At 45.7% G+C, this 24,543-nt stretch overlaps 2 protein-coding genes across 2 annotated transcripts in view; one reads left to right on the top strand and one right to left on the bottom strand.

Moving 5' to 3' along the window:
• LOC102451250 (cytochrome P450 4B1-like) overlaps positions 1–24,543 on the top strand; it is a 113,748-nt gene that overhangs the window by 1,219 nt on the left and 87,986 nt on the right. The window lies entirely within an intron of this gene.
• The window catches only part of LOC142818159 (cytochrome P450 4B1-like), a 33,631-nt gene continuing 16,333 nt past the window's right edge, over positions 7,246–24,543 (bottom strand). The window contains exons 8-12 of the mRNA XM_014575193.4: positions 23,184–23,374; positions 21,792–21,925; positions 17,403–17,467; positions 16,077–16,159; positions 7,246–8,572 (exon numbers count right to left, since the gene is read on the bottom strand). Coding sequence (XP_014430679.3) covers positions 8,404–8,572; positions 16,077–16,159; positions 17,403–17,467; positions 21,792–21,925; positions 23,184–23,374 — 642 coding nt within the window. The 3' untranslated portion in view covers positions 7,246–8,403. The remainder of the gene's footprint in view (positions 8,573–16,076; positions 16,160–17,402; positions 17,468–21,791; positions 21,926–23,183; positions 23,375–24,543) is intronic.

Below are 24,543 nucleotides of genomic sequence, written 5' to 3'. Positions count from 1 at the left end.
GATACTTCTGAGGAACTCCCAGAGCATGACTCCAGCAGTGTGTCTACATTGCAATGCAATAGGGCCTGAAACCTGAGTCCCATTTCACTAGCATTCCGGCTCTTCCCCCTCGTGGGGTGTTCATACCCTGACTCTGAGCTCTGCGTTAGCATGATTTGTGTATCGCTGGAAGGAGGTTTAGGCTTAAACCCAAGTTCAAACCCTTGGCACTCATCCGTGTAGCTGTAAAACTAACATAACATTCATTAATCCTTGCACTCATGGTGAATCTTAATACATTTTGGAGTTTTGGGGGTGCTTGAAACAAGTGTTTGGGTTTTGTCTCACTTTAAAAATAAGGTCCATTGGTGCATTGTGGACCCTGATCAGATTTCAGATCTGTGGTTTGTCAGTTTTGCTGATGGGTAAACTGAGGCACCGAGACACTTGATTCATCTGTATTAATGCCAGAAGAGTGTCTGATTCTTTGTTTAGATTTCCTGAGTCAGGGGGAGGGAATTGATTTCGCCAGCTATGCACATAGACACTATTGAGCCTGATTGACTTGTGGCTGAACAGGGATGACCTTGGTAAGATTACTTACACTGCAAAATCAGTCTTGGACATTGCCCTCTAGAAACCCCTGCTCTGTTAGCTTATGGAAGCAAATCAGTCACATTCCACAGTGCGTGTATTTTACCAAATCGGCCACTTCTTTCACTGCTTGCATTAATTCTACAAACGTCCGGAGCCAAATTGGGCATAGGTTAGCAATAGGGTTGAATGGGCCCATCGCGCTAAGAGCAATGAAATATTTAGGGGCTCTCCGTGCCCTGGTCTTATTTCAATATAAATGGTGAGGTTTTTAGCATGAGTATTTCTACATCCTCACAGATATAAAGGGCCAAAAATCCAGCTGAGGATCTGACACAAAAGATGCCGATTTACAGCTTTTTGTCCCCATAAGGACTACAAATATACCTCTAATTGCAAGATTTCGTATTTTGAAAGCATCCAGAAAAATACATGCAAAACCCAGAGCCTTGTAGTTACTAGGAAAACTGATCTGTCAGTTACTGAACATAGCAACTTTCCACCTAGCTGTCTTCTTTGCTTGTTATGCAACTAGGGATAGTTTATGTACAAACTAAGCCCAATAGACGTAGTTTTACATTAAAGTCCAAGGTTAATTTAAATGGTCTTTTCAAGCAGCAGAAGGAAAGAGGCAGACTGCAGCCAATCTATGCACAGAAAGTGTTAGTAGGAGATTAATATTTGCTGGGTATTTCTATGGCATGTTACTCATTTTGTATCCGCCAACTAACTGGCAGCTTTTCCTATATGTTCTAGCTTAAATGATGGTGCCATACACTGGAGTTTAAATGATTGAAGAATGACAGCTCATTAGCATAATCCCACATGCAGTTGACAAGCCAGACGAGGGAAGGGGGGAGGAGAAATGGGGAAGTGACTTGCCCAAGGTCTTGCAGTCAGTAGCAGAACTGTGATTAGAATCCATCTCTCCAACTGTCATGCCCTAGCCACTAGCTAATACTGCACACCCCAACAAGCAACTCTGCCGATTGTCAAGGTGTGATTGTCTGGGAAATCTGCACCCACTGTGGATCAGCGTGAGGTTGTGGACTCTCCCTCCGGGCATATCTTCAACAAGCAGCAAATTCCATTTTGCATGTGGGGTTTGAGCGCCGTCTTTTCTGTTCCCTCTGCAGCGCCAGGCTGAACTGAAGTTCTGACAGGGCTGAGAACCCTGGGTCATTAACTGGTGATGTTTGTCTGCTCAAATACCAGCATATTAAACAATCGGTCTAGATCTCAACCAGGGAAACACGTGTGTCAGAACACGGGCTGTCTGGCAATGACCAGTGAGGTTGCCAACTATAGGTCTGTGATCATCTGTTAAGGCTGTTCCAGGAGCCACATGACAAGGGCCTGGAGGGCTTTAAGGAACTCACCGAGGGATGAGTCTACTCTTGCTCAACAAAACTTTTGGGGTTTGCGGGTGCATAAATCCACTCCCACCCCGCATGACCGACCAGGTTTTGCCGCAGCTGCTTTGTTGTGAGGTGTGTGCCCCTCAGGACAGGGCAGTTTCTCACCATGTGTGTCTGCAGCGCCTATAGGAACGGGACTTCAATCTCTTTTGGGGCGGGTCCAAACCTTAGCGATGGGGACTTGGCGTAAGGACCCCTCATGAGCCACAAACTGCCAAGGGATGGGGGACGGGCTCTGAGAGCGTGACTCCGGAGACATGTAGATTTGGAAGCCTGATATGCTGAGATGACCCTGAGATACTTTCAATGCGCGCTACTTAGTTTGTGCATCACTGGCCCAGCTGTGACATCGCGAGCCAAGTTCGATAGAAACGAGCCGATAAAAGGGGTGACACTCGATCATGCCTTCATCAACATTGATTCAATTGCTGGTTGGTTCATTGGGACGCCTTTTCTTCCACACACAACTGGGCCCTACCGGGTACAGGCCAAAGCTGCACAGCTCCGACTGTGCCTAGTACAGTTAGGCTATGTCTACACTGGCAGGTTCTTGCGCCAGAAATATGCAAATGAGGCTAAGCATGGAATATCACCGAACCTCATTTGAGTATCCAATGAGCCGCCATTTTTGTGGAAGAGGCTCTTGCACCCGACAGAGCTATCTACACTGCCCCTTCTTGCGCAAGAAAAACCCTCTTGCGCAATGCTGTTACGCTGATTATATTCAGGAAGAACGGCATTGCACAAGAGGGCTTTTCTTGTGCAAGAAGGGGCAGTGTAGATGCTCCTTCTGGCGCAAGAGCCTCTTCCGCAAAAATGGCGGCTTATTAGATATGCAAATGAGGCACAACGATATTCCACGCTTAGCCTCATTTGCATATTTCTGGTGCAAGAACCCGCCAATGTAGACATAGCCTTAATGTGGGAGAACGCCCCTCCCTTGCACGGCTGCAGTTATAAGGTATAAATGTGCTGTATCCTGCAATAGCTATTTCCGCATGGGAAGGGAATCACTGTTTGGGGATGAGGCACCTTAGCAGTGGTGTCAGTGCATCCACATTGGGGCTTTTACGGGTATGACGGTATCTGTGAAAAATCACCCCCCTCCCTTCCATGGTTATAGCCGAAGAACTTTGCAGAGTAGAGCAGGTTTGCATTCCCTTTCATTTGCTTAGCTAAGGGCTGGATCGAGCAGCCTCCCAGCTAAGCCTTTGCAGTGCCCCGATAATGGAAGGGAGGAGAGGGATAAAGAGCAGCGAGTAGAAAGAGGGGGGGAAAGGAACCCGCCTTGTAGTTATGTCTTATCCCAAAGCGTGGGATGTGTCCGGTGCCCAGACAGCACTCCGGGGACTGGGTCCCTGACGGGGCCTCGTAGGCCTCAGGGAAATAAGCGCTAATGGTCAGTACCGCTCTGTCGGGCTTGTTCCCATTAAGCCCAGCATCGCTCTGGGGGGCAGGGCAGGGGCACTGCCCCAGCAGGGACTGCAGAGCTCTCCTGTCCCTTGGAGGACTTAACACAACACCCCATCTGGGGTGCACACCAGAGCAACTCTCTGCCCCCCAGTCTCACTCCCTCAGAGGAAATGGCCCCTGCGTGGGGGCTGGAAATCGGGCCCACCTGTGAGTGGAGCGTGCAAGCAGGGAGGGAGAGGGATGCTCTTTAGCCTCCCTTCTCCCTCCTTCTCATTTTGTGTCCGAATCTAGCCCAGTGGTGGGCAACTTGCAGCCTGAAGGCTGCATGCGGCCCATTAGGGGTGTGTATAGCCCACTTTGTTTTCCATTGCCCATATGCAGGTGTAACCCACACTGAAGTGGTTCAGTGTCCTATGTAGTGGCACTTAGATCACTTAGAGTGAGAGATAAGAACAAGAGAGCTCTACAGCCTAAACTGAGAGCCAACTGGGTTTGTTGCTCAAGCTTTAGCGGCTCCTACACTGGGCTCCAGAAGTCCCAGGTTCAAGTCTACCTGGTCCTGATGACAAATGTTGCAGGTTTCTGTCTGCATGGTTTTTTACCTACTGGTATTACTAAAGTGATACCCCCGTAAAGCAAGGTAAACTAAATATGACCTTACCTTGTTGTTAATTGCATATCTGGAGTCAATGTACCTTAATTCAAACTTTGGTGCTGTCTCGCCCAGTGGGAGGTCGATGGGAGAAATGCTCTCATTGACTCCTCACAAGAAGTAGGAGTACCGACATTGACAGGGGTGCCCTCAGAGTTCAATTTAGTGGGTCCTTATTAGACCCGCTAAATCGAACATCAGAATCATAGAACCATCAAATCCCAGGGCTGGAAGAGACCTTGGGAGTCATTGAGTCCAGCCCCCTGCTTAAAGCAGGACCAACCTCAACTAAATCACCCCAGCCAGGACTTTGTCAAGCCGAGACTTAGAAACCTGTAGGGATGGAGATTCCACCACCTCCCTAGGTAACCCATTCCAGTATTTCACCCTCCTAGTGAAATAGTTTTTCTTAATATCCAACCTAGACCTCCCCCACTGTAACCTGAGACCATTGCTCCTTGTTCTGCCACCCGTCACTACTGTGAACAGCCTCTCTCCATCCTCTTTGGAACCTCCCTTCAGGGAGTTGAAGGCTGCTCTCAAATCCCTCCTCAATCTTCTCTTCTGCAACCTAAATAAGCCCAAATCCCTCAGCATCTCCTTATAGGTCATGTTGTCCAGCCTTCTAATCATTTTGGTTGCCCTCCGCGGTACCCTCTCCAATGCATCCTCATTCTTTCTATATTGGGGTGGGGTGGGGGAAAAAATTGGACACAATACTCCAGGTGTGACCTCACCAAAGCCAAATAAAGGGGAATAATCACTTCTCTATATCTGCTGGCAATGCTCCTCCTAATGCAACCTAATATGCCATTAGCCTTCTTGGCTACCTAGGCACCCTGTTGACTCATATCCAGCTTCTCATCCACTGCAATCCCCAGGTCCTTTTCTGCTGATCTGTTTCTTAGCCAGTCGGTCCCCAGCCTGTAACAATGTTTGGGATTCTTCCCTCCCAAATGCAGGACTCTGCACTTGTCCTTGTTGAACCTCATCAGATTTCTTTTGGCCCAATTCTCCAATTTGTGTAGGTCACTCTGGACTCTATCCCTACCTAACAACTTATCTACCTCTTCCCCTAGCTTAGTGTCATCTGAAAACTTGCTGAGGGTGCAATCCATCCCCTCATCCAGGTCATCAATGAGGGTGTTGAGTAACACTGGCCCTAGAAGATCGACCTCCAGAGCATTAACTGTATGTAAGTATAGATGTGGCATTGGAGTCATTGTGAATAGTTCTTTGAAAATCCACATCCTGGCAAGGGCACCTAAAGGCATAGGCCAGCGTGGCTTGCTAAGTTTTCAGAAGGAGCCGTACAATTCGAACCAGCCCTTTTAATGGCCGGTAACATGTGTTATAAGGGTCACACTAATTTTTGCTGTGGATTTTAGGATTTATTGCAAGATTGTTTAATCCCTGAGGGTATGGATACACTAGCCACCCTAGTCCAAACTAGGGTGGCTAATGTAGTCATTCTAACTTGCAAATGAAGCCCGGGATTTAAATATCCCGGGCTTCATTTGCATGTTCCCAGGCGCCGCCATTTTTAAATACCCGGTAGCTCAAACTACCTGCCCGTGGCTACACGCGGCATGGGCTAGGTAGTTCAAATTAACACTCTTAATTCGAACTACCGTTACTCCTCATTGCAGGAGGAGTAACAGTAGTTCGAATTAAGAGTGTTAATTCAAACTACCTCGCCCATGCCACGTGTAGTCACGGGCAGGTAGTTCGAGCTACCAGGCATTTAAAAATGGCAGCGCCCGGGAACATGCAAATGAAGCCCAGGATATTTAAATCCCGGGCTTCATTTGCAAGTTCTAATGACTACATTAGCCACCCTAGTTTGAACTAGGGTGGCTAGTGTAGCCATATCCTGAGTCCTTTCTCTATTCTTGCCCCCTCCTTTTATCTTCCCTTATTGCAAGGGATTACACTGTTGGTTTTCATGTGCACCTTGATTCCATGTACTGCTCAATTGGTGTCCTAACAGTTAAGGGTTGCTAGCGCTTTGTACATCTGGCCACTAGGTGAAGGCACCAATTGCTTTGAATCCAGGGTCCATTAGGTGGTGTTGGAAATGAGAGATTTGATAGATCTATGTCATATCATCCCTTAGTCAGACCTTTTCCAAGCTGCAAAGTCCCAGCCTTATTAACCTCTCCTCATATGGAAGTTTTTCCAAACCCTTAATAATTTTTGTTGTTCTTTTTAGAACCTTTTCCAATTCCAATATGTCCTTTTTCAGATGGTACAACCACATCCATCTGGATTTATATAGAGGCAATATGATATTTTTTGTCTTATTAACTACCCCTTTCTTATCGATGCCCAACATTCTGTTAGCCTTGTTGGCAGCCACTGTACACTGAGTGGTGTTTTCAGAGAACTATCCACAATGACTCCAAGATTTCTCTTCTGGGTGGGAACTGCTAATTTAGACCCCCAGCAGTTTATATGGCGAGCTGGGATTATATTTTCCATGATGCGTTTACTTTGAATTTCATCTGCCATTTTGTTGTCTGGTCACCCAGTTTTATGAGCTTCTTGTGTAACATTTCATAGCCTGCTTTGGAGCTAACTACCATGAGTAGTTTTGTATCACCTGGCAATTTTGCCACCTCACTGTTTACCCCCTTCTCTAGATCACTTATGATTATGTTAAACAGAACTTGTCCTGGTACAGATGTGTGGGGGACACCACTACTTACCTCCCTCCAGTCTGAAAACAACCATTTATTCCTATCCTTAATTTCTGACCTTTTATCTAGTCACTGATCCATGAGAGGGCCATCCTATTTTGCTTAGATGAGGGACCTTGTCAAAGGCTTTCTGAAAATCTAATTACACTATAACCAGTGAATCCTCCCATGTGCACATGCTTGCTGACGCCCTCAAAGAATTCTTGTAGATTGGCGAGGAATGATTTCCCTTTACAAAAACCAGGTTGATTCTTCCCCAACAAATCATATTGATCAATGTGTCTGGTCATTCTGTTTGATACTCTAGCTTCAATCAGTTTGCAAGTTGTTGGAGTTAGGTGTACTGGCCTGTAATTGCCAGGATCACCTCTGGAGACATTAAAAAAAATTGGCATTGTATTAGCTATCTGCATATGATCTGCTGATATCATTCGCAGATCAAGCAAGATAAAGAATCAAATCAATAAGAACACCATGTAAGACATAGACCTAGGAATAGCAGCTTATAGGTTTTATAAGGCAGGGGCTTTATCCTGGACACAGTGCTCTGAAAAAGACCTGATGAACCATCAGCTGGACACTGTGGCAAAAAGGCTAGTGGAATTCACACCGTTTTTGATGATGTGTGTCCAGAACCAGCTCTCTGCAAGCCTTGGGGAGGGAGGTGGTAAGTGATTGGTGCAAAATAGACCAATGTGCTGCCATGTGAGGAAAAGTGTTGGGACTAGTGCAAATTACAAAGCATCAGTGAAAATTGTGTTTTCATTAGGAGTTTGTGCTAGTGCCTAAATTCCCAGGCTATGTCTACATTGGCGGGTTGTTGCGCCAGAAATATGCAAATGAGGCTAAGTGTGGAATATTGCTGAGCCTCATTTGCATAACTAATGAGCCGCCATTTTTGCGGAAGAGGCTCTTGCGCCAGAAGGAGCTGTCTACACTGCCTGATTATTTTCAGGAATAGGGGCATTGTGCAAGAGGGTTTTTCCTGTGCAAGAAAGGGCAGTATAGATGCACCTTCTGGCGCAAGAGCCTCTTCCGCAAAATGGCGGCCCATTAGGTATGCAAATGAGGCTCGGAGATATTCCACGTTTAGCCTCATTTGCATATTTCTGGCCCCCGTGTATGGAGGCCAGAAACCTCCAGTTGGATGGCTGGGCTCTAACGATGGGAACCGAGGAGACACCAGAGGAAGGCGAGCTAGGTCCGTTTCGGTGATGCGCCCGACAGTCTGTGCTAGAGAAGAGATGTGAAATTGCACCCCGAGCTCTGCTTGTGTCCCCAGGACCCAGCGTGAGGGGCTGCAGGAAGGGGACACGTGCTGCCCTCGGCCCTGCATGGGTTGAGACCCAGGAACGTGCTGTCTCAGCTCCAGTGCACATGGCACCGATGGGTGAAAGTGCTTCGTAGCCAGGGACAAGGTGCTTGTGATGCTTCACTCCCCCATAGCTAGGCCCTGTGGTCTCCTGCCATGACTGCAGCTCACCCAGCTGTGGGGGTGGGGAAGGGCCCAGAGAAAGCAGCTGGGGCTGAGGATTCGGGGAAGGCTGTGGAAAGGGTTGGCTAAAGGGGGGGCTGTCCAAAAAAACACCCATTGATTGCGTTCCCTCAGGAACGAGCCGATCCTGCTGACACGGGGCTCCAGGGCTTCTCAGTGAAGTTTCTTCAAGAGCAGGTGGATCCCAGTGCTGGACTTGAGGACAACCTGAGGAATTTCCTTGGGCGGTTTGGCTGGATCAGGAGAAAGCTCGAAACGGAGCAGAGTCAGGGCCAGGGCCACTTTCAGCTCGTTCATGGCAAACTGCTGCCCGATGCAGTTCCTGGAAGAGGCGGGGGGAGCCTGTCAGAACGGACGCTCTGGCTTCGCCAGCAGCTTCCCTTCACAAATACACCCGCGGCACTTTGCTAGCGGAGTGGGGCAACCCAGCTCGTTGGGTCAGCGACCATCTCCCCTGTGTGTGTACAGCACCTAGCACACTGGGGTCCTCAGCTCAACCGGAGGTTTTGGCTCCTACTGCCTAGGGAGTCCCTGCACCCACCACTGTAGAGATGCCACTACTGGGTTACAATATGGCAGCTGTTTAATAGTGCACAGCAACGCTACCGGGCAGTTTTTGGAGAGGGGGTGAAAAACATTCTTTCCTACTGAACTTGCAAGGAGTTATGGCCCCTATTCTGCTGCAGTGTGCCAAGGGATCCTCTTTAACCACTGGGGAAATTTTCCTAATGCCCAAATGGCAGTTAGGCTCCTAATTCCCATTGGCTTTTAGAGTCTTTAACTGCCACATGTGCATGGAACTCCTCCCGCTCTGAGTGATGGAGAATTCAGTCTCACAAGTTTGGTTTTGTATTTGTATTGTTTGTATGTGTAGAGGCTTATAGGGGTAGTGTGCTGGGAGAGAAGCTGAGCACTGATTAGGGGGGCGGGGCTTAATTGATTAGGGGTCCTATAAAGGTAGCCTTCTAGTCAGGCAGCGGCATAGATAGCTGCAGCGGCACAGGAGCAGCAAACAGAGCTGTAAACAGGGGAGTTTGAGTGGGAGTTTGTATACTGGAACTTGATTGGGGTTTGTTTTTGCTGTGGAGGGGGTATTCTGGTCTGTTTTGGTGTTCACTGGACTAATAGGATTTTGGTGAGAAAGTAGATAAAACACAGAGGCAGTAGTGGCCATGGCCCAAGTAGTAGAGAACACAAGGAGGAGGATTGGATGTGGTAGCTGCGGTATGTCCATGATTCTGGAGGGGGTACCTGAAAGGAGTTTTGTTTGCATGAAGTGCCGCCTGCTAGAGCTGATGGAAGAAAAGATCCGAGGACCGGAGATGCAGGTGGAAACTCTGGTCGAGTTTAGAAGGGGGTTTGAGCAGGTGATAGCAAAGGCATGACGTGGCTGAAGGGGAAAGCTTAAATATGCAGATGGAAGCAGGACCAAGGGCCTCACAGGGGGGACTACTGGGCGAAGAAAATGGACAGTGGAAGCATGTGACTAAGAGAACCAGGCAGAGAAAAAGATGGGTCAGTGAAGGAAAAATAGAGCTCAAGAACAGGTATGTGGAGCTGGAGAATGAAGAAGGGGTACAGCAGGTAGATAATGAAGATAGAAAGGTAAGGAAGAAGAGAAGAGTGGCTAGTCCCATAGATAAAGGAAAAGAGTTAATGGAGACAACACCAATAATGAGCATTAGGAGGATACAGGATGGGTTAAAGAGGATTACAAGGGAAAATAGGAATAGCAAGGACTTGCAGCCAGAGGAACCAAGAGATAGACCAGATAATTGCAGGTCTATGTGACTGGGGACTCCTTATTGAGAAGAATAGATAGGCCTGTAACCAGAGCTGATCCAGAGAATAGAAGAGTGTGCTGTCTGCCAGGTGCTAAGATATGGGATGTGGAACTGAGGTTGAAGAGGATTATTAAGGGAGCAGGAAGGAATTCATTGATCATTCTTCATGTAGGAACAAATGATACGGCTAGATTCTCGCTGGAACGAATTAAGGGAGACTATGCTAGGCTGGGGAGGATGCTCAAGGAAATTGAGGCTCAGGTGATCTTTAGTGGGATTCTGCCTGTTCCTATAGAAGGGCAACTAAGATGTGACAGGATTATGATGATCAATAGATGGCTTAGGCAGTGGTGTTATAAGGAAGGCTTTGGGATTATGGTCACTGGGAGGCATTTATGGACAAAGGACTGTTCTCTCGGGATGGACTTCACCTAAGTAGGGAGGGAAATAGACTTCTAGGATGGAAGCTGGCTCAACTGATTAAGAGAGCTTTAAACTAGGAATTTGGGGGAGACGGCTGGGAGATGTCCAGGTAATCTCTACGCCGGATTTTAACACTGAGAGGGAGGAAAACGAAGTAAGAAAGGATATAGCTGGGGGTAGGAGAATGTACATGAGGAAGGGTAGGGTGGATACTAGTCTAATAGGTCATATTGGAGGTACAATGTCCGGGCCAAATTGGGTAAAGAATGTGAATGAGGCCAAACATCAAAAATTAAGATGCTTGTACACCAATGCGAGGAACCTAGGTAACAAAAAGGAGGAACTAGAGCTATTGGTCCAGGAAGTGAAACCAGATATTATTGGAATAACAGAAACATGGTGGAATACTAGGCATGACTGGAGTACAGGTATTGAAGGGTATGTGCTGTTTAGGAAAGACAGAAATAAGGGTACAGGTGGTGGTGTCGCATTGTATATCAAAGATGAGGTAAATTGTAAAGAAATTAAAAGTGATGGAATGGAGAAGACAGAGTCTGTTTGGGCAAAAATCACATTGGGAAAGAAAACTATCAGATCCTCCCCTGGGATAGTGCTTGGGGTGTGTTACAGACCACCAGGATCCAATTTGGATATGGATAGAGACCTCTTTAATGTTTTTAATGAAGTAAATACTCATGGAAACTGCATAATCATGGGAGATTTCAACTTTCCAGATATAGACTGGAGAACAAGTGCTAGTAATAATAATAGGGCTCAGATTTTCCTAGGTGTGATAGCTGATGAATTCCTTCATCAAGTAGTTGCTGAACCAACAAGGGGGGGGTGCTATTTTAGATTTGGTTTTGGTGAGTAGCGAGGACCTCATAGATGAAATGGTTGTAGGGGACAACCTTGGCTCAAGTGATCATGAGCTAATTCAGTTCAAATTAAATGGAAGGATAAACAAAAATAAATCTGAGACTAGGATTTTTTATTTCAAAAGGGCTAACTTTAATAAATTAAGGAATTTATTTAGGGAAGTTGATTGGACTAAAGAAATTATGGATCTTGAGGTGGAGGAGGCCTGGAATTATTTTAAGTTAAAGTTGCAGAAGCTGTCAGAAGCCTGTATCCCAAGAAAAGGGAAAAAATTTAGAGGCAGGTGTGTTAGACCAAGCTGGATGAGCAAGCATTTCAGAGAGGTGATTAAGAAAAAGCAGAAAGCATATAAGGAGTGGAAAATGGGAGGGATCAGTAAAGAAAGCTACCTTATTGAGGTTAGAGCATGTAGGGACAAAGTGAGAAAGGCTAAAAGTCAGGTAGAGTTGGACCTTGCAAAGGGAATTAAAATCAATAATAAAAGGTTTTATAGTCATATAAATAGGAAAAAAACAAAAAAAGAAGAAGTAGGACCACTAATTACTAAGGATGGAGTGGAGGTTAAGGATAATCTAGGAATGGCCCAATATCTAAACAAATACTTTGCTTCAGTTTTTAATGAGGCTAATGAAGAGCTTAGGGATAATGGTAACATAACAAATGGGACTAAGGATGTGGAGGTAGATATTACCATATCCGAGGTAAAAGCCAAACTTGAACAGCTTAATGGGAGTAAATCGGGGGGGCCAGATAATCTTCATCCAAGAATATTAAAGGAACTGGCACATGAACTTGCAAGTCCATTAGCAAAATTTTTTAATAAATCTCTAAACTCAGTGGTTGTACCATTTGACTGGAGAATTGCTAATATAGATCCTATTTTTAAGAAAGGAAAAAAAAGCAACCTCGGTAACTATAGGCCTGTTAGTTTGACATCTGTAGTATGCAAGATCTTGGAAAAAATTTTGAAGGAGAAAGTAGTTAGAGACATTGAGGCTAATGGCAATTGGGACAAATTACAGCATGGTTTTACAAAAGGTAGATCATGCCAAACCAACCTGATCTCCTTTTTTGAGAAAGTAACAGATTTTCTAGATAAAGGAAATGCAGTGGATCTAATCTACCTCGACTTTAATAAGGCATTTGATACAGTACCACATGAGGAATTATTGGTTAAATTGGAAAAGATAGGGATTAATATGAAAGTTGAGAAGTGGATAAGCAACTGGTTAAAGGGGAGAATACAGCAGGTTATACTGAAAGGTGAACTGTCAGGTTGGAGGAAGGTTACTAGCGGAGTTCCTCAGAGATCAGTTTTGGGGCCAATTTTATTTAATGTTTTTATCGCTGACCTTGGCACCAAAAGTGGAAGTGTCCTGATAAAAGGGTGTGTCTAGACTACAGCGTTTTGTCGACAAAAGTGGACTTTTGTCGACAAAACTAAACCTGCGTCTACACTACTGCTGAGTTCTGTCGACATAACGTCGACAGAACTCAGCAGTTTTGTCGACGCTGGTAAACCTCATTTTACGAGGAATAATGCCTTTTGTCGACAGAGTTCTGTCGACAGAAGGCATTATTGCATTTAAACTGTCCTTTGCGTCCATACTGTTATGTCGACAAAGCAGCTTGCTTTGTCGACAGAACTGAATGTAGTCTAGACGCTCTTTGTCGACAGAAGTTTTGTCGACAGTATCTGTCGACAAAACTTCTGTCGACAAAACCCTGTAGTCTAGACGTACCCAAATTTGCGGATGACACAAAGTTGGGAGCTATTGCCAATTCAGAATAGGATTGGGATATCATACAGGAAGATCTGGATGATCTTGTAAATTGGAGTGATAGCAATAGGATGAAATTTAATAGTGAGAAGTGTAAGGTTATGCATTTAGGGATTAATAACAAGAATTTTAGTTATAAACTGGGGACACATCAGTTGGAAGTGACGGAGGAGGAGAAGGACCTTGGAGTCCTGGTTGATTATAGGATGACTATGAGCCGCCATTGTGACATGGCCGTGAAAAAGGCTAATACGGTCTTGGGATGTATTAGGCGAGGTATTTCCAGTAGAGATAAGGAGGTGTTAGTGCCATTATACAAGGCATTGGTGAGACCCCATTTGGAATATTGTGTGTAATTCTGGTCTCCCATGTTTAAGAAGGTTGAATTCAAACTGGAACAGGTACAAAGAAGGGCCACTAGGATGATCCGAGGAATGGAAAACCTGTCTTATGAAAGGAGACTTAAGGAGCTTGGGTTGTTTACCTTAACCAAAAGAAGGCTGAGGGGGACATGATTGCACTCTTTAAATATATTAGAGGGATAAATACCAGGGAGGGAGAGGAATTATTTAAGCTTAATACCAATGTGGACACAAGAACAAATGGATATAACCTGGCTAGTTGGAAGTTTAGACTTGAGATTAGACTAAGGTTTCTAACCATTAGAGGAGTGAAGTTCTGGAACAGCCTTCCAAGGGAAGTAGTGGGGGCAAAAGATCTATCTGGTTTCAAGATTAAACTAGATGGGTTTATGAAGGGGATGGTTTGATGAGATAACATGATCTTGGTAACTAATTGACCATTCATTATCAGTGGGAAATAGGTCAATGGAGGGATGATAGGCGTTACTATAGAGAACTTTCTGGGTGACTGGCTGGTGAGTCTTGCCCACATGCTCAGGGTTTAGCTGATCGCCATATTTGGGGTCGGGAAGGAATTTTCCTCCTGGGTAGATTGGCAGAGACCCTGGAGGTTTTTTGCCTTCCTCTGTAGCATGGGGTACAGATCACAGCTGGAGGATCTCTGCATCTTGGGGTCTTCAAAATATTTGAGGGCTTCAATATCTGAGATATAGGTGAGAGGATTAATCTAGCAGTGGGTGGGTGAGATTCTGTGGCCTGTACTGTGCAGGGGGTCAGACTAGATGATCATAATGGTCCCTTCTGACTTTAAAGTCTATGAGTCTATGAGTCTAAGTGATGGATCTGGAGCTCCTCTGTAATAACTAAGGGTGACCGTAGTCCCATTGGATTATTTGGGATTTTTACGATGTGAATATTTTGTATTAATTTTAATATGGGCTAGTTAGGAAAAACCAAGAAGGAAGGCAAAAGAATGAATCATAGAATCACAAAATCCTAGGGCTGGAAGAGACCTCAGGAGTCATCAAGTCCAGGCTCCTGCCCAAGGCAGCCAACTAAATCATCCCCAACTAAATCATCCCAGCCAGGGCTTTGTCAAGCTGAGACTTGAAAACCTCTAGGGATGGAGATTCCACCTCCTCCCTAGGGAACCCATCCCAGCGCTTCCCCACCCTCCTAGGGAAATAGTTGTTCCTAATATCCAACCTGGACCTCCCCCACTGTAACTTGAGACCATTGCTCCTTGTTCTGCATCTGTCACTACGTGGATAACCTTTCTCTATCCTCTTTGGAACCTCCCTTCAGGAAGTTGAAGGCTGCTCTCAAATCCCCCCTCACTCTTCTCTTCTGCAGACTAAGTAAGCCCAAATCCCTCAACCTCTCCTCATAGGTCATGTACTCCAGCCCCCTAATCATTTTAGTCACCCTTCGCTGAACCCTCTCCAATGCGTCCACATCCTTTCTATAGTGGGGGGCCCAGAACTGGATGTAATACTCCAGAAGTGGCCTCTCCAGAGCCAGATAAAGGGGCATAATCACTTCCCTAGATCTGTTGGCAATGCTCTTCCTAATGCAACCTAATATTCCATTCACCTTCTTGGTTACAAGGGCACAGTGTTGACTCATAATCAGCTTCTCATCCGTTGTAACCCCCAGGTGCTTTTCTGCTGAGCTGCTACTTAGTCAGTCAGTCCCCAGCCTGTAACAATGCTTGGGATTCTTCCCTCCCAAGTGCAGTATTCTACAGATTTCTTTTGTCCCAATCCTCTAATCTGTCTAGAGATTGCTTGAGATAAGCCACTGTTCCTCAAATGCTTGTGTTAAGAGTAAAAACCAGGAGAGGAAAAGACCCCTGAACTCAGGGGATGAAGAGCACAGTGCTATGTTTAAACAGGCACACTCTTCTGAGAGTAGGGGGTAATTGCTTGGGGGAGTCAGGCTGAGACACAGAGACCTGTGTGGGTGAGAGAAAGTGAGGCCTGCTTATATTCTCATTAGGGGATGGTCAGCCTAGAGGTGGGATAGCCGTGCCTGTCGGCTCTTTGGAGGTTTGAAATCTTCCCTTGCTAAGTGCTTCCTCCCTTCTGTGCAATAACCAGGCCTTTGGCTGTAAGCAGCCTGGCTGGTCACAGAGCCCTGAAGGGAAGAACTGCAGGGGTCTGACCTCGGCTGGGCCTGTTGGGTCCCGGGGCCTGGTCTGTGAGTGGAAGAATTACAGGGTCCAGCCAGGAGAGGCCTGAGAGCTGAGGGTTTCACTGAGAGCCCCCAGAGGGCGCTGCTAGCCACCATCACACCGTGCTTCTGCCAAACGACTGTGGCCTGTCAACCGCCCTTGGGGCCATGCCGCCCGGCTCTGTGGGCATCGTGAAGCAGACACAGGAGTGGTCAGAGGGGCCAGTCACTAAGAACCAAACTCTGGTTCGGTGCATTGATGTAGGGGTCTCCACACCCCCCAAAACCCTACACACCCCACATGACGGACACAACCATATGGAGCCAGCATGCTCGTGCTTAATGGGCATTTGGGACATCCTGGCCCAAAACCTGGCTTTGTTTCCAACCGACACCCCCAAGAGAGAGAATGAAACATCCCCCACCGTGCTCCAGCTGCGAAGGGCACAAACGCATGGGAATGTCTCTGGGCCATGTTCTCTGGGGAAAACCTCATGGGATCAAACACCTGCAGGGAGAGAGTTTAAAGGTTTGTGGTGAGGCCCAGTGATTCAATAGCAGCGGCGGTAGCTGACGCCCCCCGACCCTGTAAATCATTGTGGGAGCTGTGCCCTTTCCACTCGAGACCCCAGCCCATGTGAGGAGACGCTGACATGGATACTCTTCTAGGGCAGCAGCAGTGAGAAGGGACAGTGACGTCCCCTCCCACAAAGAACCAGTCCCTCCCAAATGTGAGTTGTGCTGACCAGGGACATTCAGTCACCCTGTAAGCTGGGGAGATGCCGTCTTAGCACAACACTTATGCAGCCCCCTACCAAAAGGGTGAGGCCTTGTGCTGGGACTGAAACGCTACTGCCCGTCTCCTTCAGCTGTAAATGCTCTTGGAAATGTCACCACAGTTGTCAGAAGACTGGGGCTGCGTCTAGACTGAAGGCTTCTTTTGCAAGAAGCTTTTCTGGAAGAAATCTTCTGAAAAAAGTCGTCTGAAAGAGAGCGTCCACACTGTCAAAGTGCATCGAAAAAACAATCTGCTTTTTCGAAAGTTAGTGTCCATTCAGCGTGGACGCTCTCTCACATTTCAGCTGTGATTACCACGCACGGAGTGACCACCAGAGCACCTCTGCTTTTTCCTCTTCCCTCTTCTTTCGAAAGAACTCCCTCTTCTCTGTCCACACACGCCTTTTCCCAAAAGAGCTCTCTTGGAAAAAGGCTTCTTCCTCATAAAAAGAGGTTTACCAATGTCAGAAAAATCCCTCTGTTCTTTTGATTTGTTTTCAAAAGAACACGATCGCAGTGTGGACGTAAGTGAAGTTTTTTCGGAAAAATGGCCATTTTTCCAAATAAACTCTGTAGTGTAGATATAGCCTGGGAGAAGTTGCTGGTACAACCAAGAGCATCATCTGGTGCATTTGCCCCCAAACACTATGAATCATTATTCCACTGGACATTTACATACACGGCTGTGTGTAAAGACAGACCATTCTACCCGGTACTCTGCCTTTCTATGGTACTCAGAATCGTTAGGGCAGCCTCCTGGTTTGCGGATCCATTGCACTGTTCTTCTGGACAGACGCTACTTGACCTGGGTAAGGTCAATATTATCCTTGCTTTGCACACAGGGAAATGGAAAAAGGGAGAAACAAGCAAAGCTTTGCTCAAGGAAATTTGAGGCAGAGCCATGGAGATCCATGCTACCCAGTCCCTTGTCCCAATTATATGACCAGCTCTTCTTTCTGTGATGTGAAAAGTACCTCTGGATCTTGCCAGACACTTGGGTTCCTATGAAGACAGTAAATATGCACAGACACCCGAGAACCTGTAAGCAAAATAAAAAAAACAACAACTTTGGTGACCTGACAGAGCAACATCTGTTCAGTACAATACAAGAGCCTGTTAGAGGGCCTTAGTCTTCTCAGCCAACACTCCTGCTGTCTGAGAAATGTCCTGAGTCCATTTTACATACATGTTTTCACTCCCCTTAGCCCTGCAGAGGCAGCATTAAGTGATGGGAGAATGAGCTGGGTTCTATTCTGGCTCACGCATCATCAGCAAATGTGATGGGTCTCACAGTGTAATTGTAAGTGCAGAAGCAGTATCGAGCTATGGGTTTATCATGGGGAGAGACAGGCTCTACACAATAGAGCTTTTTTTAAATCAACAATCTGGGAGAAAAGATAAAATCATCACTGATCACACATGAAGATGGCACAAAGTGTGGGGAAGCAGTCAGTAATGAAGCAGGCAGGTTACACTGGTCTACAATTTTTTAGAAGTCGTCTGCTTCAGAGATAAAATGTGCTATTTATTATGTTTTTTATGTGCTGAATTCAAATATGACAATTAAAACAACTGATTGGCTACTGTTTCCAAGATATTGGCTACTGTTTCCAAGTTTTTACATTTTACGTCTATGCATATTGTGTAGATAGTAGAGTTTTAATCATAAATTGTAAACCTAGGTCTTTTCATGTGTTTATGGTTGCTTTACATGATAATATTTCACCTGTCCTGTTTATGTAACACTTTAAAAATCAGCAAAAGGGTTATATAAATAAAATTTATTATGAAACAAAAGGCAAAAAACTATTATGTACATAGTTTAGTCCTATTCAGTGTTTACTTGGCACTTCTTGGCTTGTGTCTTGTATTCATTAAATGGAGCATATCTTGTCACTGTCCAGCAATAGTCTGCAAGCATTGATAGAATCCATTTGCCCTGATAGCGTTTCTCCATTGTTGCAATGTCCTGGTGAAATTGCTCGCCGTGCTTGTCGCTCACTGCTCTGCAGTTGGGTGGAAAAAAATCTAGATGAGAGTGCAAAAAATGTATCTTTAGTGACATGTTGCAACCAAGGCTTTTGTATGCCTTGAGGAGGTTTTCCACCAACAACCTGTAGTTGTCTGCCTTGTTGTTTCCGAGAAAATTTATTGCCACTAACTGGAAGGCTTTCCATGCCGTCTTTTCCTTGCCACGCAGTGCATGGTCAAATGCATCATCTCGAAGAAGTTCACGAATATGAGGACCAACAAAGACATCTTCCTTTATCTTAGCTTCACTTAACCTTGGAATTTTTCCATGGAGGTACTTGAAAGCTGCTTGTGTTTTGTCCATGGCCTTGACAAAGTTCTTCATCAGACCCAGCTTGATGTGTAAGGGTGGTAACAAAATCTTCCTTGATTCAACAAATGGTGGATGCTGAACACTTTTCCTCCCAGGCTCCAATGACTGTCGGAGTGGCCAATCTATCTTGATGTAGTGGGAATCTCTTGCACGACTATCCCATTCGCAGAGAAAACAGCAGTACTTTGTGTATCCAGTCTGAAGACCAAGCAAGAGAGCAACAACCTTCAAATCACCACAAAGCTGCCACTGATGTTGGTCATAGTTTATGCACCTCAAAAGTTGTTTCATGTTGTCATAGGTTTCCTTCATATGGACTGCATGACCAACTGGAATTGATGGCAAAACATTGCCATTATGCAGCAAAACAGCTTTAAGACTCGTCTTCGATGAATCAATGAACAGTCTCCACTCCTCTGGATCATGAACAATGTTGAGGGCTGCCATCACACCATCGATGTTGTTGCAAGCTACAAGATCACCTTCTATGAGGAAGAATGGGACAAGATCCTTTTGACGGTCACGGGACATGGAAACCCTAACATCACCTGCCAGGAGATTCCACTTCTGTAGTCTGGAGCCCAACAGCTCTGCCTTACTCTTGGGTAGTTCCAAATCCCTGACAAGGTCATTCAGTTCACCTTGTGTTATGAGGTGTGGTTCAGAGGAGGAGGATGGGAGAAAATGTGGGTCCTGTGACATTGATGGTTCAGGACCAGAAGTTTTATCCTCTTCCTCTTCCTCATCTGACTCAAGTGAGAATGATTCTGGTACATCAGGAACTGGCAGTCCTTCTCCGTAGGGTACTGGGCGTATAGCTGATGGAATGTTTGGATAATGCACAGTCCACTTTTTCTTCTTTGACACACCTTTCCCAACTGGAGGCACCATGCAGAAGTAACAATTGCTGGTATGATCTGTTGGCTCTCTCGAAATCATTGGCACTGCAAAAGGCATAGATTTCCTTTTCCTGTTCAACCATTGGCGAAGATTTGTTGCACAAGTGTTGCAGCATATGTGTGGGGACCACCTCTTGTCCTGATCTCCAATTTTGCAGCCAAAATAAAGGTGATAGGCTTTCTTAACCATAGTGGTTATACTGCGCTTTTGTGATGCAAAAGTCACTTCACCACAAACATAGCAGAAGTTATCTGCACTGTTCATACAAGTACGAGGCATCTCTGCTCACTTTGGCTAAACAGAAATGTGTCCCTTTGCAAAATCAAACACTGACAAATAAGAGAGCATGACACTGTATGATTTCTAGAGCTGATATAAGGCAATTTGTTCAGCAGAGTGATATAAGCTTTGTTATGATTGCATCATCCATGACTTCTAGGAATAACACAATGCAATTCATATCATGTATGACACAATACCAGCTTCAGATTGCATCATTCATTGCTTTGCCTAAAAAGCAAGTACTGTCCAAACCCAGTCATAGATTTATTCATAGAGCCAGTCAAAGATGTATTTTAGTCATTTCTGGTTTAAATTGAGATCCCGTCCCTTTATAACTCACTTATCCTCCGCCATTCGCAAGTCAAGGGTCGTATATACTGACCCAATAGCATATCTTGAAAACTAGAGCCAATCAACAATTTTAAGCATCATTTTCGTTCTCAGTGACCCAGAATTAGTAAAGTTTGACTACATTTATTTCAGAAGCATTTTGGCTGTAGAGCAGTTATGGGTTCAAAGCAATCTGCTTCATTTTGTGAACTATGCACGAGCAATCAATGTAATGCTTTGTATCAGAGCTAAATTGAAAAGTACATCTGTAGCTGGAAAAATTACAGGCCGCACCCATAGGGTGGGGGACTATCCTGGGATGCAGTGGCTGTGAAAATTTTTTTGAGATGATTGTGTATAATCAGCTGAACATGAGCTTCCAGTGTGATGTTGGGACCGAAAGAGCTAATGTGATCCAGGGATGTGTAAACAGGAGAATCTTGAGTAGGAGCAGAGAGGTTAGTTTTTCCTCTGTATTTGCTCCAGGAGCTCACAGCAGGAATACTGTGTCCATTTCCAGTGTCCATAATCCATAATAAATTGGAGAGGATTCAGGCAAAAGCCACAAGAATGATCATTGACTTTCAAAGGCTTTGGATCCATAAAACTTTCTGCCTTTGTTGAGTCAATGAGCCCATGACATGAGCATCCCGGGTCAGTCCTAAAGTGCCCAATCTCACAAGCTAACATAGCTCAGTTCTAGAGATAGTGGAATAATTCATAGCAAATTATAGCAGTTGCACATTTAAGTGATCTATCTATCTATCTATCTATCTATCTATCTATCTATCTATCTATCTATCTATCTATCTATCTATCTAATGATTATTACGGTCTCATATTATTTGTATATGTGCAACATCTCTTGTGTATGCAAGATCACCTAGCAAATGGGATTTCCACCTTTGTATTCTGTATACTCCTGTAAGACAAATAATAAACAATAAAAAACATATCTGGGATTTTAAAGGAGTATAAGGGATTTGGGCACCCAAATGCCATTCAACTCAAGTGAAATTTGGGTGCCTAATTCCCATAGGTTGATTTGATGTTATCTGCCATTCATAAGAACATTCAGCCAGCTCTCAATGGAGCTTAGAGTCAGAGCATCCCTTGGATGGATTTAGCTGGGAGGACTCTAGAGCAGTCTCAGGAGGAGACCAACATGGCTGTTCCTAGCAGTCTCTGAGGTAGGGCAGGCAGCGGTCCCAGCTACACTCCCGAGGGTGAATTGCCCTGGGGCTTAGTGAGGCAGGTAGGTGTATGCCAATATTCCCATGGACAAACCAAGAGCCATGTTACAATTTATAGTGGAACAGCTGAGGCCATGGGAGCCCCACAAACCACCTAACCTCTCCTAGATCTTCACTTGGCTTTCACAGGAGAACTTTCCCCCCTCTCATTGGCATGAACCACATCCAGGATTCCAGGTGGGACTTCAAGGGGGATGCTGTGTGTGTGGCTGAAGGAAGAATTGGGCCCTTAACAAGGAAGAGACAATACAGACCTTCTGGCAAGGTACGTCCATCATGGAATGTGATGGGTTTGCTGAGCTGTCGGGACACTCCAGGTACCGGAGGGTACAGGCGAAGGCTCTCCTTGATGCACATGGTGCTGTAAGTCATTTTGCCAAGGTCATCCCTGAAAGCAACCAGAAGTGGAGACTATGAATGAGGAAGAGCCCTTACCACTACCAAGACATGAGTCAGGGGCATTAACACCGATATGTGAAATGATCACACCCCTCACCTATTTCTGGTGAGTCAGGAAACTGATTTTGTGGCTGAAATATAGAGATGACCTGGGCTCTATTCCCACCTCTGCCTCAGACTTCCTGCAACACATTGAGGGTATGTCTACACTAGTTCAAACTAGGGTGGCTAATGTAGACATTTGAACTTGCAAATGAAGCCCGGGGTTTAAATATCCCCGGCTTCATTTGCATGTTCCTGGGTGGGTGCCATTTTTAAATCCCCTTAGTTTGAACTGACTGCCCGCGGCTACACGCGGCAGTCAGAAGTTAATCCGAACTAAGTCCTTCGTTCGGATTAACTGTTATTCCTCCTGCAATGAGGTGTAACAGTTAACTCGAACTAAGGACTTAGTTCGAGTTAACATTTGACTGCTGCGTGTAGCTGTGGGCAGTTAGTTCTGACTAAGGGGATTTAAAAATGGCGCCCAGATGGGAAGATGCAAATAAAGCCCGGGATATTTAAATCCCAGGCTTCATTTGCAACTTCAAATGCCTACATTAGCCTCCCTAGTTCGAACTAGGGGGCTAGTGTAGACATACCCTGAGCAACTCTCTTGATGTGCCAGGGCTTCGGTTTCCCCTGCTATAAACTCTTGGGAACAGGGACCGACTTTTTGTTCCACATTTGTACAGTGCCTAGCACAATGGGATGCTGGGCCATAAAATAACTCTCTGCTTCACAGGGCGTGGTAAGGCTTAATATATTACTTACAAGATACTTTGTCATCCTTGCATGCAGTCATTTCTAGAAATGCAAACTCTTAATATTTGGGAAACAATTTAGCAACAAAATCGAGCAGATCTGTCTTATTCCTAATTCAGTGTCACACTCCATGGGCTGAATGCAGTGTTAGTGGAGCTGAGGAGAAATCCCTCAACCTCAATCGTTTACAGTTTCTTTCCCAATCAAACGCCTGCATTTGATTAACTGAGAGACAGAAATCCAAAGATGTGGAACTGAGCAGCCCTTAGCACAAGAGAAGTTTAGATCTGGTTTTGGATCAGTTCTTTGTATCCTGACCATACTAAATGTTGATCCTTCAGTGCAGAGCTTGTGAAATAAGATCCATTTTTAATTCCTTAAACTGAATACTAAGAAAACCATTCAAAGCCAACTGGTACCAAAGCCATGAGCTGACACCTCACCATTGCACGGTATCTCTGTCTCCCACGATCTCCTGGATCTCTTCTCTGCATCTCTGCTGGTGCTCTGGGTACAGGGCCATGCAGTACAAGAGCCAGGAGATCCCACTGGCCGTGGTATCGTGCCCCTCAAACATGAACGTGTCCACCTCGGCGCGTAGGTCTTCGTCGGACAGTCCAGCGCCGTTTTCATCCTAGCAAAGCAGCAAGGTAAATAATCCCCGAACGAGAGTTAGTTTCAGGAGGACTCTTTTGGAGTGAAAAAATACACCCGGATCACTGGCGAAGAGCCCAGCATGTTTTGTCTTGTTTGCATGAGAAATTGGGTAACTGCACGGAAAGAATGCAATTGCCAGGTGTGGTCCTGGTACAAGTGAAATCTGAGTCAGGTCGCTTGGGTCCAAAGGCAGGCGTTCCCCTTCTAGAATGAGCAAGGCAGCAGAGATGGGCTACAATAGAAGTTATTCATCAACAGGGTGTCAGGTGCCAACCTTCAGTGCTGATCAACTGAGTAGGAGCCCACAGTGCGGATCAGTTGCAAACAAGGCTAAAACCGTTCTGGGATGCATTAGCAGGAGTGTCGTATGTGAGACCTGGGAGGTAATTGATCCACTGCGCTCGGCACTGGTGATGCCCTGGCTGGAGTCTGTGTCCAGTCCTGCTCACCACGCTTTAGGAAAAATGTGGACACGTAGGAGCGAGAGAATCCAGAGCAAAAGATTTAGAAAACCTGAACTCTGTGACGAAAGCATAAAAAAAGGTGACATCTTCAGTCTTGAGGAAATAAGGAGGGACGTGGTATCTATCTTAAAAAGGGGAAGGGCTGTTATAAAGAGGTTGGAGACAAATTGCTCTCCCTGTGCACAGGACAAGAGGTCACAGGCTTAGACATTAGGAAACACATTCTAACTCTGGCGGGAGTGGAGCTCTGGAACAGGCTTCCCAGGGAGGTTGTGAAGACCCCAAAATTGGAGGTGTTTAAGAACAGGCGGAACAAACACCTGTCAGGGATGGGCTAGGTCAGAGGTTCCCGGCTCTTTTTTTCCTGAGGCCCTGCTCACTTCAGAGAGTCATGCGCTCTGTAAGCCTCCACCTTCCACAGGAACAGTATTTTGTAGGGCTTGGGGGGTGCTCAGAACCCACAAGGGTCCTCGCTACCCAATAGTTGACGTCAGGAGGTCTCTCAGGGGTAGTACACTGTGCTGTACTGACGGGCTGGAGTCAGGAGCAGTGCAGGAAGCTGCATTGAAGGGCCGAGGTCACACAGGGCTCTGTGTGGCAGGGGGGTTGATATCCATCCTCCATCCCCTGCTCCCTGAATCTCCACCAGCTTGCCCAGTGGAGGGTAGCTGCTGGTTGGTGG

This window comes from Pelodiscus sinensis, chromosome 9 (genome assembly GCF_052426305.1).
Source record: "Pelodiscus sinensis isolate ZL-2025 chromosome 9, ASM5242630v1, whole genome shotgun sequence".
Lineage (NCBI taxonomy): Eukaryota > Metazoa > Chordata > Testudines > Trionychidae > Pelodiscus > Pelodiscus sinensis.
Note: the sequence above shows the minus strand (reverse complement) of the source record. Positions and strands in the feature narration are given on the sequence as shown.